Source organism: Acanthochromis polyacanthus, chromosome 10 (assembly GCF_021347895.1).
Source record: "Acanthochromis polyacanthus isolate Apoly-LR-REF ecotype Palm Island chromosome 10, KAUST_Apoly_ChrSc, whole genome shotgun sequence".
NCBI classification, from domain to species: domain Eukaryota; kingdom Metazoa; phylum Chordata; class Actinopteri; family Pomacentridae; genus Acanthochromis; species Acanthochromis polyacanthus.
In genome coordinates this window covers 7,151,737-7,170,039 of record NC_067122.1, presented here as the reverse complement: position 1 = coordinate 7,170,039, position 18,303 = coordinate 7,151,737, and the positions used below count along the sequence as shown (strand labels likewise).

Sequence of the window (18,303 nt, the reverse complement as noted above, 5' to 3'; positions counted from 1 at the left end):
CGTAATGGGAACATTCCAAAGAGGACAGAAGACATCCTGTTGGTGTTTCCTCCCCGGATTGTCTGTAAGATCCCACAGCTGGCTGTACAGACTGTACAGACTGTGGCTGGCCTCCAAGTTCAATCTGATAAACTTTTTTCAAGTTCTAAAAATCACCGAATGTGTGAGAATGTCAGTTTTCTGCTGTTATCTATTACAGAGATCATTATCTTTGAATTACAGTATCTGATCCTGAAAAATCATGTTTAGAAGCCATTTTTAATCAGTCTATCACTAATTTCTTGTTTTCTTTCTCTTTATATATCCAAAAAATCTGGATATTTTAGGTTTTTCACTATATAAAAAAGTCTAATTTATCATATTTTGTGCATTTACTTCATTTTTAAATCTTATGCTTTAATAAGTTGTCAGTTTTTGAGATAGTTTAATCATTTTAGTCGTGTTTACATTCTTTCTTTCTTTATACAACAAAATCTTTTGTCCAACTTTGTATAATTGAGTTCTTAATTGTGTATTTCATTAATTTCCAAATGACAAACTTCAGTAAGTTTTGAGTTTCTAAGATTAATTATAACACTTACTTGTATGAAACACAGGAATATTAAATACCATCAAGATTTTAGTAGTGTATAAGCAGTTGTAACTTTTTTTAAAACTGTAAATAGTTTATCTCTTATATATATTCATATTGAAGCAAAGCAACAACTGTTCAAAAGTCTAAATCTAAATAAATGAGTGTTTTTTCCTGTCTATGTAGGGTCTCCGTACCAAAAATGGCAATTCAGCAGGACTATAAATAAACGGGGCGTTTATTACATCACCGTTAGTCACATCAACCTTATTCACATCATTATTCATAACCCACAAGAACGGAAACCAGAGTGTTTTTTCCTCTCTGAGCCCCCTCGTTGAGCCAACGCAAAATGCAAACTCAAAAAAAGCCGTTCCACCTTAAGCAGTGCACACATCTCTACCGCCCGGCCTTCCACATCTGCCCAATGAATCAGGAGCGGATGCGATGTATCCTTTTTCAGTGGAGTGAATGGCCAATGGGAGTTGGCTTGTCGAGCAAACACTAAGCCCTGCGTCCCCATTCATTCAGTGCTGAACAGGCCCGCAGAGCTGGAGAGAGCGCACCGCTGTCTGCGAGCCCACGACGCTTCTTTTTTTTTCTGCACAAGAGCGCAGATTCCCCGCAACAATAAGTAACAGCCACAACTCAGAGCGGACTCTCAGCAGACTACCCGAAGAGGGGGGAACTCTTGGATATAAGCTCGCTCGTGTTCGATCTTCTTATTATTGCATTTTTTTTATCCGCAGCTATTTCTCCGGGACTTCTCGAACTGGGTCGTCCTGCCTAAAGATCGGCCTCCCAAGTGCGCAGCAGCTCTCCGGGTGACTTCCCTCCCTGCCTGCCTGCCGCACCAGAGCTCCGCCGTGGATTTACTTTGCTCCGTGTTGGGACAAATGCATGCGTAACACTCTCCGGACTTCTTTCCAAGCCATACCGAGAAAAGGGAATAACGCAAAAGGGATACACTCGCACTTGGATTAAGGGACTGAATGTTATGCATTAGCGCGTACAGTCTCCGCTTGGACATTGCCCTTTCCTTTTTGGATGGAGTTTTGCTAGACTAATTTGGTTGATGGATTCGACGTTATGGATGCTCGCATATAGGTACGCACCTCCTCACTTTTATTTCACACTTGTTTTTACGCATTTTACTGCAGCTTTTTGCGGCGCGGCAGTAGCGTGCGTAGCGACCCGGGGTTTGCGCCGCTGCAGCGATGTTTAAATGTGTGGTTCCCCTCCTTGCACAGAAACCCGAGGCTTTCCGTGTCACTTTGGGAACAGAAAACACCCGCAGTGGGGCTGAATTCGCCGCGATTTAGTTGATGGAAGTTGATGGGTTTCCACGCCTGCGTCGCTCCGTGGCTGTTGCCGTAACAAACACCCCTCCCCCCACGGCGGTTGTTTTCATTCATAAGTTTTCCCCGTCTATTTGGATGCGTCCTCTAATGTCTGTTGATCTCTGGCTCTGCGGGTTTTATAGGATCCTGCTTTTTTTTATTACTGCACACGACGTCTCCTCCTTTGAACGCGTCCTGCGCCTCTAATCTCCATTTCTGGTGCGCTCTTTGACGCTCAGCCTATTTATAAACAAAAGAATGAAGAAAGTTTGTTTGTTTGCTAAAACAGCGACATAAAAATCGACTGTTTGGTGCGTTCACTTGCGCAGCCAGACTTCTCTGTTTTTGTAAACTGTATTGTAGGTTTTGGCCTCCAGCAGCTCGGCTCTGCTTCATAACATCCCCGAAGCCTGGAGCCCAAATTCCTGACAGTATTTATGGTATAAACACGCGTATTGCACAAACCGTTTGCTTCGGATGAACTTGGGGAAAAATGGTGCCTTGCTGTGAACGTGAGGCGACGTTTTCATCCCGACAACTTTGACGCACTCGGTTTGTCTGTATTTTGTCGGAACTCGCTCTGACCTTAGTTTTTTAGCTCTACTTTTGTCCCCATTTCCCTGAAATCCTTTTTGGTGTAGTAATAGAATACTAAGTGAGGCAGCTCATTTAGTTCCCTTGGATCGTGTCCTCATTTCGTCGCCGCGGTGCATTTAAATGTTAACTAGTCATACAAATGTAAATGAGGAGGGGAAGTATTTGTAGGGCCTACTGAAGTTTAGATGTGTGCTGTTGGGGAGGAAGGTACAAAAAAGTCTTGTTAATAGTCAACTTTTTTCCCGGGTTGCCTCACTTAACGGGATCAAAAGTGACATATTGTCACGTTGACAGGATGAAAACAGAGTCTGGATTAACTACACAGACTCCTGCACATATCCAGATACGCTTTAAATAATAATCACTGCTCAGCTCTGTTCCTGTTGCTGCTCTGCACTTTAGTTTATGAGTGATGATAGTGAGAATGTGAAAAGGCCTGCTAGTTGTGTTCACCCCTCTTCCTGGACACTGTGTTTTTGCCACTTATGCCATGTTTTGGCTCTCTCTGATGATGTCTCCTTTGTCTCTCCCCTGCCTGTCCCCCCCTCTGACAGGTTTTCCGATGCATGCCCACGGTGAATGTCGGAAGTGGTGATCCCCCCAGATGGAGCTCCAAAGTCAACATGGCCCCGGCGGTTCATTAGTGGTGATCCAGCAGCCTTCCCTGGAGAGCCGGCAGAGGTCGGATTACGAGCGGGAGTTCCAGCATGCCGCCATTCTCTCCCTGGACCAAATCAAGGCCATCCGCTCCAGCAACGAGTACACCGAGGGGCCCTCAGTGGTACGGAGGCCCCCTGCGCCCCGCATGCCCCCCAGGCCCCAGGACAAGCAGGAGAGAACTCACGAGGTCATCCTCGTCAATGTGAACAACAATTATGAGCGCCGGCCATCAGGCCACCACCATCACGTTGGGAGCGGCGTGGTGGTTGTGGCCGGAGGACCGCAGTACGGAGGGTCCCGGGCCCCGGGGCTCAGCCGCTCCACCAGCACAGGAAGTGCCGCCAGTTCAGGGAGCAACAGCAGCGCCTCCTCTGAGCAGGGACTCTTGGCACGTTCACCCCCCACCAGGCCCGGCATGAGCTTACAGCACCACCACCGAGCGGACCGGCCTGTTCGGACTCAGCCCAAGCCCAAGGCCCTTTTACAGCCCCAGCAGGGACCTCACCTCCACCAGCCTCCACTAGAGGCTCCACTCAAGCCCCAGGGCAAAGGGAAATCGGACTTTTCTGGCTCTGGCAACGGGGTGGTGGCTGCTGCTGGGCACCAGTTCATCTGTGAGCGCTGTGGGAAGTGCAAGTGCAGCGACTGCACGGCTCCCCGGAGCCTGCCTTCGTGTCTGGCCTGTAACGGCCAGTGCCTGTGCTCTGCTGAGAGTGCGCTGGAGCACGGCACGTGTATGTGCCTGGTAAAGGGCATCTTCTACCACTGCTCCAACGACGATGAGGGCGATTCATGTGCTGACCACCCCTGCTCACTGTCACGTTCCCACTGCTGCTCTCGTTTCCTGTGCATGGGATTAATGTCGGTACTCTTCCCCTGCCTGCTATGCTACCCACCTGTCAAGGGGTGTCTGAAGGCGTGCCAGGACTGCTACGACCGGGTCAACAGGCCTGGCTGTCGCTGCAAGAACTCCAACACTGTCTATTGTAAACTGGAGAGCTGGGCCCCACAGACCCAGGAGAAACCTTCCTGATCGCTCCCTGTGAGTTTGCGATGGTGCAGGAGACTCTAGATGTGGATCTTATGATGACAATGATAATGATGATGATAGTCACAAATTAATGTTTATCAAACATTCTAAGCACCTCCCACCCACCTCCCCTTCTCGCTGCGGAACCCTAAGGAGCTAAGCAAAGGAGTAACGAAAACCACTCAATTATTTTTATTTTATTTTCTCTGGATCAGGACCATGTTTTTACAGACCAGTGTTTGCCTTAACTGTTTCTATGTCTATCCTCAGCTCCTCATTAACACTATTTTTTATATATATGAGAAAAGTTTTTCTTCCGTTTTAGGTAGGCAGCGTCCCGTGGGGGCTGCCTCTCACCAAATCTGTGAAGGACGATCTACTATAGGGCAATTATGTAGCTGTTACCTGGTATTCATAGCAAGCAGGTATGTTTGAATTTATTGGTTGCTACCACACTAAAACCGTGGTTCCTATGCTCATGTTGCATTAACGAAAGCACATCCATCTCATAGTATTCTCCACTTGGATATGTTTCTCTCCTTCTTCCACCCATCTGAACTTTTCATACACATTCTGTGGCATTCTCCCATGTTTTTTTGTTTTGTTTTGTTTTTCTTTATTTTGTGTAAATTGTATGCTCAAAATCCATAAGAGGAATTCTGGCTATTTTTTAAAAGAAAAAAATGTCTGTTAAACATTTTTTTTGTTGTAAAAAATATTTATTATGTGAAGCTCTATTATTTTATGATATTTATTGCAAGAGACAGTCTTAAATTTACTCATGTCTGAATATAACAAAAATATCAAATACTTACTGAAAAATTAAAGGGTGGCACAAAAGAAAACTATGTTAACTTTAATGCAGAAAATATATTAATTAATGAAAAAATAGCACTGTCTGGTGTCTTGATTGAACTGCTGAGGAGCAGTAACTGCTCTGAGGAATGCAAGATCTGACTGGTGGCTGATTTTAAGCGAAGGCAGGTCTGTTTTCTTGAGTTTGACTGAACAGCAAATCAGTGTTCCATGTGTGTATGCATGTATGTGTGTGTGTGTTCATGCTGGGTGTGGAATTCCTGGTAAAAAAAAAAGAAAAAATTGCAACGAGTAGAAACAGCTTGTAGCTGAAAATGTTACTGTTTACATTCTTGGAGGGCTTCTTTGCTGCGATTCTCCTCGGTAACCTTGAAAGCTAAACAATACAGGTCATTGACATGATTAGCCCCGAAGCTGCTAGCATCAACAGAGCCTCCACGTTTCCATGAGTTATGCTCGCAGGAAGCGGACTCTCCTTCTAAACCCCCCAACTCCGTTCACCAGCCAACAAGTCACCACAAAACTATGCACTGTAGTTTATTCTCTGGGCTTTAACGCAGCTAGATCGAGATGTTCCCAAACTCCCAAATGGTCTCCATATTGCAAACCCCAGAGTGTGTGTGTGTGTGTGTGTGTGTGTGTGTGTGTGTGTGTGTGTGTGTGTGTGTGCCTTCAGAAATGAGAGCGACCATTACGAGTAGCTGGGGCCACCTGTTCAAAGATAATAAACAGGGGCTATCAATGCTGGGCTTTTATGGCGTGGTTCCTGCACTAAAGGCAACGACAGGGGCCAATCCAGCCCCCACCCTGACCCGCGGTCCCCCCATTTGGCCCGGCTCTTTTTTGTCGGTGAATTTATCACTTGGGAAGTCCGCTGACCGCCCCCCCACCCCACCGCTGACACCCACTCACTTCTCCACCTCCGGGCCCCCGGGGGATGAGATCACCACTTTGAAAGACGGTTGGTCAGCCAGAAATGCCAACAGTTGGGGAAACACAAACTGTGACCGGGAAATTCTCCGGGACAAAGGGGGAAATATACCGCGGCTTAAGTTTGGAGAGCCGCGCACTGGCGACAAAACAACACAACCGTGTGTGTCTAATGAGCTACATGTGACCGCGGTGCCCTCAGGTGCTGCGGGTGCAACGGGCCTGAGAGCTGTGGACTCAGTGGTTTGGTAAAAGGCGATGTTAGCTTTAGCTAGGACCTTCGTTTAGAGGAATAAAAGGTGTTATTTAAATACTTCACTGGCAAGAAGGGAGGATCTGATTGTTTTGTCTCTAAGACTGACTAACATGCAGCCTTATTCCAGTTTGTCAGCAGTTTGCATTTAAAGAAGCGTCCCTCCAAATGGGCCTTCTGTACTCAGTGTGCTTTTCTTTTCCTTTTTGGTGGAATGTACCTTTTGTTGCCCTGAATGGTTAAGAGTGGATTAGCGATTTGTCAATTTCCTGTTACCTTTCAGAACTGCAATTCGAGCCCCATTTGTTCCTGGCTCCTGGATGATAGAAAACAATAGGAGGCCTCTTTTTTTTCCTTTTTTTTCCAGGTTTCACTATAGTTCCCCTGTACAGATGAGGGGCATGGAAGAGATCTAAACTGTATTCAGGAGGCAGTGAACAGGAAGACAGTGTTTACATGATATTTTCCAGCCTAAGCCAAATAAGGAAACAGATCCTACTCCCACCATTTCCATAACTTGGCTCCGTTAAGTCCGTAACATGTCTCTTAAACCTCTGATCTAATCAGCTGAGGTGTCTGAAATAACAGTTAAAGGCCCATGAATAGTTTCTTTCACTTTTCACTCACCCTTGCCACGTGAACCGCTCCGGAGCCGCGTCACATTCTCACTCGTCACAGGACTACCGCTAAAGTGAAATCTGAGTCACTATTAAGTAATTCAATGGTATAAACGGCGACAACCTCCACCCCTTCCTCCTCCTCCTCCTCTCTGCACTTGTTTCAGAGTAAATTTAGCAGCTCCACACGCCCACGTAATGCTGTTTGGAGCTGTCAGGCTTGGCGGGTCCCTCGCTGCAGCGTTGGGTTTTTTGGGGCCATACAAGTGCAAACATGCATGACTACCAAGTGAGTCATGATGGAACCTCCAACCCACTCATCCTACTGGGGCAGTCCTTTTCCTAGCCAGGGCACCGCCGCCGGCACGGCCACGGTGCAGCAGGATACTCTATAAACAGTCATCCTCCTCCACAGCATTCATCACCAAAAGGCCTGCTTCAGCTTTCCTCCGCCTGCTCATCTGGTTTTCATTATTTCCCCTCATGGCATATAAATAGAAATTAGCAATCAGGGTGAAGCGTGGGGGTGGTGGATTTTGGAGGGGAAGGCGGCTTTTTTGGACAGGAGCGTGATGACCAAGGTTTATGGAAGTTATCTCCTCAGATATTTGGTTGCGGTCGATCTCGGCACCCTGGAGCGACATGTGAGAGTCGACGTGTTGGGAAACGGCTCCAACATCAACACTCGGCCTCCACAGGATTAAAACGACATTCAAAAAAATATTAAGCATTCATAGAACGTTTTATCAGGCCCTGATAAAGTCGCTGCCATAGTTCACTGTATCAAAAGACCAGAAAAATACAGTGTGTTCCTGCTGTCACACGAAAACCTTGTATATCCAAAATGTAAACACCTTAGTAAATAAGAAAAGCGGCCTTGTGTTTGCCTCGACCACCGTGCGCTTCAGAGTTTATGCAACAGGTTTTGAAGGGGTTTGGATTGGAGAAATTTCTCAGCCCACACAGGAACATGTAAACCTTCACTTTAACTTAAAACATGAAAACTTGGAGGTATTTTCACCCAACAGAGCTGATAGTTTTAAAGATTTTTGTTTTGGCACAACAACAGAAAAGGTCCAAATAAGCCATGAGTGGAGGATGGTAAATGTTATTAGAACTGTTGTTCCCTGCTCTGTGTAAATTTAGGAAAGGATTAGAGCACAAAAACCAGAAATGAGGACACTCTTTAATTTACCTCTTTTAGTACCTAGCCATGCTGATTCTCTAACATTTTTAAATGTCCACCTGTGAGATTTATACCTCCAACTCATAATAATGGAAGAGAAGGGGATGTAGTTTGTGGCGCTCACTTTTAAAAAAACTTTTATTTTTAGCAAACAATGACCTGGTTACTCTCTTTAAAAGACTTTCCACCGCAGGAACTCGAGGCAGGTGTGAAGATTTACAGGAACAGCTCCATAATCAGCCTCTCTGCTTCCGTTGAGGTGTCGCATCTGACAGTTTTAAACATGACATTATCTCCTGAGTATGCAAAAACAATGATAAATAGTAGTAAGTGGATGTAACTGCAGTTCTATGAAAGTAGGGCTTGTTATGTTGGTCTATATGGCGATATTTTACATCACTGATGGGGATCTTTGACAGGAGAAGACCGCTACTCCACAAGTACATTTGTCTTCTTCAAGTTTAGCCAGTCGGCATCAGGACCCACTTAGAAGTTTTTCAGAGCTGCTCAGAAGAACTTACCCTTGAGTAGGTAGTGTTTTCTGAAAGCAGCCCTGAAAGAGGTTTTAAAGGAGCTGTTCAAACAAAGATCCAGGTCACTTTTAAAAGGCCCACAAGTTCCTCCAGTGGAAAACAGTCAGTTGTCAACAGTTTCATGTGTGACTACCTTCTCCTGAATAAATAGTTCCAGTGAAAAATGATTAGTCTGAACAGCAGAGGCATTTTTAAGTTGATATCTTCATGAAATCAGAGGTCTTAGTGACTGTTTTCTGAAATTAAACCAAAACTAATCCATGAAGTAAGAGAGAAATTCTTCTTTTTACTATGTGCAAGCTAACACAGTAAAAAAAACACATTTAGACACCGCTGGTTGCTCGTGTTTGTCAGATTAGCGGCATGTCAGAGGACAGACAGTCATTTAGCGGCTTCTTTCCTCTTCAGGAGCAATAAAGAGCCTGTAGGGACAACCCAGTGTTTTATCAGGTGTCAAGGGCTATTCAAGATGGAGGTGTTTCATTGGGGCTTGAGCCTCTTAAGCATTTGCTCCTGGGTACACACACACACCCACAGGAACTTAGTGTAAAACTTTCACACCCCCTCTTAACTCGCTGTGAGTCTATGCGGCTACTAGCCATCTGATACCACATTCTTCTCCCAGCCTCCTTCCTGTCTCTTGTCTTTGTCTGCCATTTTATGGACAAAGCCCAGTTGGAGGGGATGTTGATGATCATGAGGAGGAGGAGGCTGCTGGTGGATCAATACAGTACACGACCTCTGGCGATTATTCGGCTAGTAATTAACAGCTCGCTGCGATTTCTATGTCAGAACCGATTTGGTCTTCCTCAGCGGCTCCTAATTCATCAGCGCGATCGACTCATCTGCATCCAAAGTGTCTGCAAAGTTCGAGCAAAAAGCCTCCGCCAGCTCTCACAGGCCCCAATAGACCGGCCTGTGATTTTGTATTCCGCTCGCTAATTAAATCAGCAGGGTGTTTGTCTCGCTGTTGGTCGTATTGGAGACTGTTGTTGGAAACAGCCGTTGTCAAGAGTTGTTAGGTCTGATCCCCAAATATGCTCACAATTCAGTTCAAAGCAGAATCAAAAAACGGTAGTTTGTGGTATTTGAAAATGACGGCAACAGACGGACGCAAAAACCGGAAAACTTCGTCCAAGAATCTAGCTGTCAAGTTGAGGAACATTTTAGATAGTACAGTGTCTACTGTTATCCAGATCTGCTTAAGGTTTCTTCTGCTTTTAACGGCCCCGGGGGACAGTTTTGTGTGTTTGCTGCATTCCAGGCCCCCTACAATCACTTTTGTTCTGTTTTTCCCTTTGATATCTCAACCAAGAACGACAAAAAGCGTCACATATGCACATTCGGTAGATAGCCGGAGAGATAAATCGATATATTTGCTTGTTTGCGTGAGGAAGAAGAGGAAACTCGCGCTTTCATTATCGCCCCTCCACCCCCATCCACCCCTCCTTCGTTCCCTCTTTTTTTTTTTTCTGAGATTAGACTATGCATCCAGACAGATGGTTCCCGTCTGCTGGCTTTTTTCAATTCACTTCCTCTCGTCACAGACAGCCACTCTTCCCCCCTCTGTTCTCTCTCTCTCTCTCTCTCTCTCTCTTTCTCTCTCTTTTTCTCCCCCCGCCCTCCCCCTCTCCCCCCCTTCAACGGCTCCTCTGTTATGTGGCTGGAAATAATCTTTTATTGCCCAGTTGTTCGGAAGTGACCTCCTGCCCTTGATTAGATAGGGCCAAGTCCTATCACACGATTGTGTTTGAGCTGGCGGGACAAACCCCCCCCCACCCCCACACCCCATCCTCACACACACCCCATCCTCACACACACACACACACACACACACAGACACACACACATAAACACAACGCACTCAGCCCCTCCCACACACACACACCAGCCCCTTCCCTTCTCAACCCCCCATCCCTCTCCTACTGCCAGGGCCTTGGTGATCCTGTGTGAGGGGACAACAATGGGGGGCTTTAGTCCCGTCCGGCTCTTCTCAGCTGGAGGGCAACAGGGTGGGGGTCATGAGGGACTTTCTTTCTTTCTTTTTTTTTCTCCATCAGTCAGCCAGTCACCGGGTGGAAGTTGCAACCCCTTTTTTTTGTCGCACCCCCCTCCAAAAAAAAACCTCCGTCCCATCCCCAGTACGATGGTTAACCTCCCAGTCGCCGGATGCTCACCCTTCGACCCTCCAAAGCGTCCTCCTCCTCCTTCCTTTCCCGATGACCCCCACCCACCCGCCAACCCTAGGAGCTCCTCCCAGACGCAGACAGAAAGGCTTTAATCTCCGACGCTATCAGTGGACCTTTGAGTCTGCTGTGTGGTCGACCAACAGGTGGGCTCGCTCAGATGTTTTGGCCTTTGTGGAGCTTTGGATCAGGCTGGTTTTGATCCTGTTAAATACCCGTGCTCCCGACAAATATTCAGTCCAGGTCTGAGGAAGCTTCAGACACCAGATTTCTTTCTTCTCGGTTTTCTACCTGGTCTGGCATGAGTTTTGCTAACATAAGGGTATTTATTGTAAGATAAATATATTCTTGGAGAGCAGGAGGTCATGCTCTGTTTAACCCTGTGAACCCCAAGTTTGTTTTGAACTCACTGTGGCCTCATTTTCACTGTAATACGAAGTCCTGCACTTCTATGAATACAGCACAAATATGGCTCGGAGAAAAGAAAACTCGAAGATGTTTTCCGTCTAGTATGACACCGTTAGAATATTATATATTAAGAGAAGTATTTTTTAAAAAGTAAAAAGGTTCATTTCTGTTACCAAATAAATGGAATCAATACGTACATCATTGGTCCAAACGTCCACAAGCGCTACCTACACCTTCCACACTCGTTTCCTATCTTCTCTGTCAAAACACTGCCTGCAGTTCAACTGAAAAGTCCCTACATTTTTGGCAAGTGGCTTTTGGTGGCAGCTGAGTAAGTTGCTGCTTCTTAGAAAGGCTTAGAATCTGGTTGGTGCAGATATTTCTATTTGGTGATTTTTTTTTTAAAGAAATATCACATTTTTAATCTTGTACTTGGTTACTTAGACTAAAGGAATGGTATGATAGTTTAGTGAAAGTAGAAGATTGAATGCCTTTGAAACCCGCTGACTGGTTTTGGGGGGTTTAGAGGGTTAAAGAGAGTCCGCAGAAAGTCTTATTTCTTGCAGGTGGGGCATTTAAATTCACAATATGCACACAAGAAAAAAGTTCTGAAAAATGACATATGGTCGCACACAGACACATACAGCTACACAACTCATATGTACAATATTTTTACAAATGTACACAAGGACTTTCAACACCTTTCGTACTTGTTTCCTATCAACTCTGTCTAAACATTGCCTGCAGTTCAACTGAAAAGCCCCTAAGTTGTTTGCATTTTTACTTTAGGTCACAGCTAGAAGTTGTTGTTTCTTAGTTGTAGTTAGAAGTGCAGACTTCTTTTTAACAGAATCTGGCTATTTTTTGGGAATTTTTTGAAGAAATATCACATTTTAAGCTTATATTTGGATATTTATACGAAAGAAATGGTATGATAGTTTAGTGAAAGTTGAAAATCTCACCGTTCTTTCTGTTATTACCACTTCTGGCTCTCACAAATGTTGGGATTTCAGAAAGACTGAATGCCTTTAAAACCTGTTGATGGGTTTCGGGGGTTAAAAAGAGTCCGTAGAAAGTCTTATTTCTTGCAGGCGGTATGTTTATATGCACAATCTGGACATATTTATATCACACGAGAAGAAAAAAGCTATGAAAAATGACATCTGGTTACACACAAACACATACAGGTACACAACTCACATGTACACACACCTCTCTAGGTATCTGGTGAGATATTCCATCTTTTTATGGCTGAAGGGACGAATCTGCTGCCAAAGCAATCAGCAATCAGTGGTTTATACTTTGACAGCGTAGGGTTAAATAAAAGTGGAAGATGCAACACAGCCAATAAACTATGATAGCTTCCTTTGCTTGGGACTCTCCAGCTCTGTCAGGACGGACTGTTATTGATCAGTGGGAAAAAATGTAGTTTTCACCAACTATTCACTGAGGATCATCTCAGATTTACTTCACATTACAAAAGAAGTGACAACACAACATCATTTTGCCGTGTTAAATGCGGCTATATTCGAGCCTTATAATTTATATTTATGATTTAAGTATTAAGCTTGTGCCCTGATCCTGAGTAATTTACAATCAGGGGTTTTTCTTTTCATTTTTTTTGCTTTCAATCATCTTTTTGATATTTCACTGACATGATTTAAAAGTGAAGAACCCAAACGCTACAAATCCCCCTGAGTGCGAATTAAGTAGCTTTCCAGTGGGACAAAATGACATGTACCCACAGCTTTGGCTCGTGTTCCCTCTGCGGTTGAGCTCAACAACCTCACAAACTAGTTTCGACACAAGACTCAGCAATCCGGCTACTATCTTTATTAAAAGAACAAACCTCAGGAAAAGTGAACTCTAGCGTTTTATGTCGACTATTTTTCTAACTTTGGTGTCAGTTTTACAGCGGTGCCACAGCTACAGGGGGAAAGCAGGCCTTCTCTCTCTCTCTGCACTGGCTTGTTTGTCTCCTCGTCCTCTGGAGCTGTAAACCCATAACAAAACCCTCGGTGTCCAGTTTCACTTTGGGAATGAAGGCCAGGCTGTGTGAATAGAGGGAGAATAGACAGGAAGACAACTCTGATTACCTCCATAAAGGAGCTGACCTCATGTCGCTCGCTTCTTCGTCTTCGTCTTCTCTACGTTTTGCAGCAAACACTTTACACTTGCGCCCTCTAGTTCAAACAGAACATTCTATGAAGTGTGACTAAGAATTAAGGTTAAAGTAGTTTTTTTTCTCTTTAAAATATATTTTTGCACCATCGCCTTGCAGCTAGAAGATCCCCGGTTCACATCCTGGCCTGGGCCTGGTATAAATATCAATATGAAGGCAAAGAAATCTACTTTCACAGATGTCACATGTTTCATTAGATATAAAATTAGCAAGCAAATGTTTTATAGTATCAAACTAATCTAAGTTTGGAAGCAAGATTAAAAAAAGATCAGTTTTATTGGTATACTTTGCAACAAAATAAACATGATTATTATATAAAGAGTCACTCATCATAATAAATGTTATCTGTAATTATCAGGTATTTGTTTCTGTACTCTTTTTTCTTTACTCAGCTGTTTCTTTCTAGTTATTTCTGCAGTAGTTATAGCGATATGGACACAGTTGAGATTTTTGCAGTGTTGGTGAATGCAAACTCTCAAAAACCAAAGAACTAAAGTGAAAAATGCAATTAGTATTTTTTCTTTTGCGCTGAAGTTGTGACTCTTGTAAATCTTCTCAACTCTAAAACTAAGCCCTTCTTTTCTTTAGTTAACATTCATTTGGCAATTCCCTGGTAATATCAATGTATACCTAAAGGTAAATTGAGGAAAATGATGCATATCAATGAAAACAAAGTGTGATCATGCAGTAAATACATCCCAAAATCCATAGAATTCATACAGTGTAGTGTAAACAGAGACTTGAAGTTGCTTCGTATGTGAGGGTTGGAGAAAGTCATAAAACCATAAAATAAACATGACAGCTTTTCTAAAGTATATAGATTGTTTGTATTTATCACACACTCTAAATGCAACACATTAAATCCCTCAGTAAGTGATTTTGGTCTGCATCAGAGGACGTTCAGAGCAAAGCAGGTTTAACTATTTTTGAACTACGCATGATTTCTGACTATTTTTCTTCTATTTATCTTGTCTTTTTGTTGTTACTTCGCATTGTGGAGCCTCTACTGAATGAGCATGCAACGGATAATAAAATCTTGAATCTCTCGTCTTGTCTTTAAAAACACCGAGAAGAAATGACGGCAGCTCTGTATCGGTTTCCTGTAAAATACTTCTAATAATCACATTACTGACTGTTTACAGTCGGCCTGTTACAGTGAACGAATGGAGCCCAGTGGAAAGACTGAGGGCATCTGCTTAGCGGGGGCCCTGCACTTCTCCCTCTCCTCCCTTCAGGGTCTCCAGAACAGAGGGGGAAGGGGGTCCTGAACAGGAAGCTTAGAAGTGCCCCCTCCTTCCCCTTAAGCCACCCCACTCCCTGTGCTGGAAGGGGCGAGGTGGGGGGGTCTCCAGATCAAAGAGGGCGGACACAAAAATGGCTTATCTGTTGTTGATTTTAGGCCTAAGATCAAGCACCGGGTTCTAGAAATGTGTCAAGGAATTACAGGGTTGGATCACTGAATCTCTCTCTTTTCGTCTTTTTTTTTTTTAAAGCGTTTGCTTTTCCAGCTCTTTGAAACTTGGGGACAGGGTTCTCGTACAGTTCTGAGGGGCGCTTTAAAAGTGAAAGCAACACGTAAGAGCGGATAGGGGACAAAAAATACGGGAGTGTTAAGTGGCAAAATGACAACAACTCACCGAACGCCACACAGAAATCGTTTCCACACTGACAAGCAGGACTGTTATTTCTCTGGTGAGGTTTGCTTCCTCGCTTGTATAACAACACAGTAGATTTCAATAATTCCTATTCCTACTCTGCTTGGTTCTTAACATTTCAATTTCGAACTCTGCAAGAGGTGAGATTCTATCTCCATCTCTTTCAATGGCAGTATTATGTCAAAGGGGAAATTGGACCTTTAGGGCAGCCACTCTCCCTGCTGTAGATCTTATTAGGTTTGTCCACCCATAATACAACCCAGCTTGACTCTCTGAGACCACACCCCCTCATAGAACCCAACCTGTCAATCACCAGACTCCGACATGGTCAACTATGGCGTGATTGGCACCTGGTAGGATGTGTGCAGGCTCTGAGGGAGTATACAGAAATGCTGGTGAACCACCAGAAGAAATTCTTTTCCACCTCATTGCTCAGCCAGAGTGTTGTGTGTGCATGTGTTGTGTTGCTGAGAACTGAAGGTTGCTATTTTCTACACAAAGCAGTTTCAGTTTTCAGAAGCTGGTCTGCATGATGACCATTAAATATTCAGAGTCCCACTATGCAGATATGCAATCCTGCACGCCATCCTGTGGAACAGATACAACGCCTCAGCGGTTTCCAAACTCTCTCAGTGGACCCAAATTTCCAAAGTAATTTTCCTTGCAACCCAAAATTGTTGTTGTAGACTACTGTGCGGGCCGGTCTAATCTTTCCAGGTTTTAGAGGAGTAAATCAGCAGCAGATAAAATGTTTCAGTTGGCCGTCCTGGCAGAGCAGCACCGCAGGAAAGTCTGGCACCGTAAAAAAGGCAATTTTAACATTTCATACTGAAGCTTTTTTTTTCCACAGAATATTTTTAGGAGCTGTGTTAATCTTACTATTAGCTTTCTGTCATGTTCTGGCCTACAAGAGGGTTTAAAAAACACAGGGATGCTTTGGAAATATTGCACAGTTTTCTTGCAGATGTTTTAGGTTATCTTGCTTTTATCATGGCGACACGTACAGGTCTTTCTGTTTGCTAATATTGTCAATTTATTGATCAAAATGTAATGTTTTTAAGATGAATTGCAGGATTTGATGAATTCTAGTAGATGTGTAGTGAAATTTGCATCATTCTGAAGCTTATTTTGTGCACATTCTTGAAATGAGCAACTAACGTGCTTCATATTTGCACAGGGAAACTTCTTTTTTTTTGTCAAAGCATTGTTGAATAATATATTCTCAGAGCTGTTCACATTTATTTAACCTTCAAAGTTTTCAGCCACGTATAAACTTAAGCAGCGTTTGTTTCTTGTTGGGTCCACCTAGGCCTCAAACGGATCCAAAGTTGACATTAAAGCCACTTTGGATTTTCACTGATTCGCTTAAGCTGTTGCTAATACCTAAATTTAGAAGAATGTTCATTTTGTACTTCGAGTTTTTGCTCCGTCGGGCATCGGTGCAAAGCAGATGGAAAAAATAGCTGTCACACAGAGGCCAACAGTTTTTCATCTGCATCTGTTCCAGGGTCCTGCTCAGGAGATGGCCAGCTGTGGAGGCCGTGTGAGAGGTTGAAAGGAAACTTCAGCTGCCCAGCGAATCTCACACCATTACTCAGGATGAATCAAAAGAGGAACACTTCGGTCGAACAAAAGGAAAGCAAGAGAGGAAGAGGGCGAACGAAAAAGTGAAACCAGCTGTCTGTGAGCGCCTCGTCTTTACAACGTTGTGGCGGCGGCGGCACATGCTCACGGCCACGGTCAAGTTTAGCCACAATCAAACGCTCAATTTGCCTTTACAGGAATATCAGAGATGTTCAGCCGAGGTTGATTTTTAAGGGGAGGGGGCGGCCGTGTCAGACCGCTCGCTTGTATTTGTGTCTTTAAAATATATATGAGGTGTAGCTAGCGTAGGCAACAAAGGCGCCCTCTAATTCTTTCCTTTCCCGAGGGGGTCGACAACACACTGCGCCCACATCAAGCCTCCAGACTCACCCCCGCCATGCTCTACAGGTGCAACTTTAAAAGAGTCACTAAAGGAAGGCTGGACGCCTGCAGTAAAAAAAGAAAAGAAGAAGAAAAAAAATTCCCTTCTACAGCTCTCCCTTTATGTTTCCCCCCCACTTCTTTTCTCAGCACTCTTTTCTCTCATGTGATCATTTTAAGGTCACAGAAATATTTTCTTGCATCTAATGCCAGAGCGCTACGACTCTGACTTCTGCATTCCTCACCATCATACGCATGTCATGATGATGATTGAGGGTTGAACCTCTTTTATGGAGGAGCTCAAACTCTGTACGAGCGATCAAAGAAAACTTTTAAAAAAAAATTTCTTACTAACAAGAAATTATTCCAGACGTGCGCTGATAGACGTCAATCCAACCGCTGGAATGCTACTTCCACTTAAACGTGGGAGACAATACAATGCCATTAATCAAAGGAACATATTGGAGTTTGGAATAAAATATATGAGATACTCTGAGCTTTATGACTGACGCTAATCCTGCCAGAAGTGTTTCGAGGGTTCAAATTTAAAGGTCAATAGCTACAAATGACCTTCAGCCACAAACTGATGCGCTGCCATGGAGGTAAGAGGGAAGAACATTTGGTTTCACAACAGGCTTTTCTAGATGAACTATAGCTCCAGGTGCGGACAGAGATGCAGATTACCACCCATCTTCCCCCGACAAATGCTCTCCAGCTTTTCCTCATGTCTGTGGACGTGCAGGCTGGTCATGGCAGTCATGCTGCTCTCAGGTATTCTTTGGACTTTACGACTTTCCGCTGGCTCTCCACGATTTAAGTCGCAGATAACAAAGTTGTCAGGTTGCCATTAAAACGGCAATAAATCGCTGTGAGTGGATGAAATCGTAACTCACAATGCTAAAGGTTGCTGCTTTTCTCCCACTCTGTACCAGACGTGTTGAACTGATATTGACCTAAATAGGTCTATAAAGCAGATAAGTTATCTTGCATCCTCAGGAAGTACACCTCACAAACACTGTAAGAGTTTACAGCTCTTAAAAGTGAATAACACTGCAGAGGTCATGGTTTGAACTATGTCGCCGAGCTTGGCTGCAATTATTATCGCTGTTGTTCTGATGCAATGATTTACTTGTGTTTCCCAAAAAACATAAAAATGCAGAAGTGGTCGGTCGGCATACTGTGAACTGACAGAAGGGATATGGAAGAAAGTAAGAAAGTCAGTTTTACAGTTTCACAGTTTTGTTTTACTGATAAGGATTTCCTCCTTCATGTGTAACTTCACACATATTTCATGTTAATTTTAATAACTTAGTTATTCATGACTTCCCAGACTGGAAGCACAGTTGACAGCTAGCCTTGAATGCTAATGGGACA

At 44.0% G+C, this 18,303-nt stretch overlaps 1 protein-coding gene across 1 annotated transcript; it reads left to right on the top strand.

The window, feature by feature from the left end:
• Positions 1–842: 842 nt before the first annotated feature.
• Positions 843–5,089, top strand: spry1 (sprouty homolog 1, antagonist of FGF signaling (Drosophila)). The gene is made up of 2 exons (XM_022189725.2): positions 843–1,678; positions 3,063–5,089. Exon 2 carries the CDS (start codon positions 3,113–3,115, stop codon positions 4,199–4,201), a length of 1,089 nt encoding a protein of 362 aa, XP_022045417.1. The 5' UTR covers positions 843–1,678; positions 3,063–3,112; the 3' UTR covers positions 4,202–5,089.
• Positions 5,090–18,303: the final 13,214 nt, after the last annotated feature.

Coding starts and splice junctions, on each gene's coding strand:
- spry1 (XM_022189725.2), top strand. CDS start 3,113: ATGGAGCTCCAAAGTCAACATGGCCCCGGCGGTTCATTAGTGGTGATC.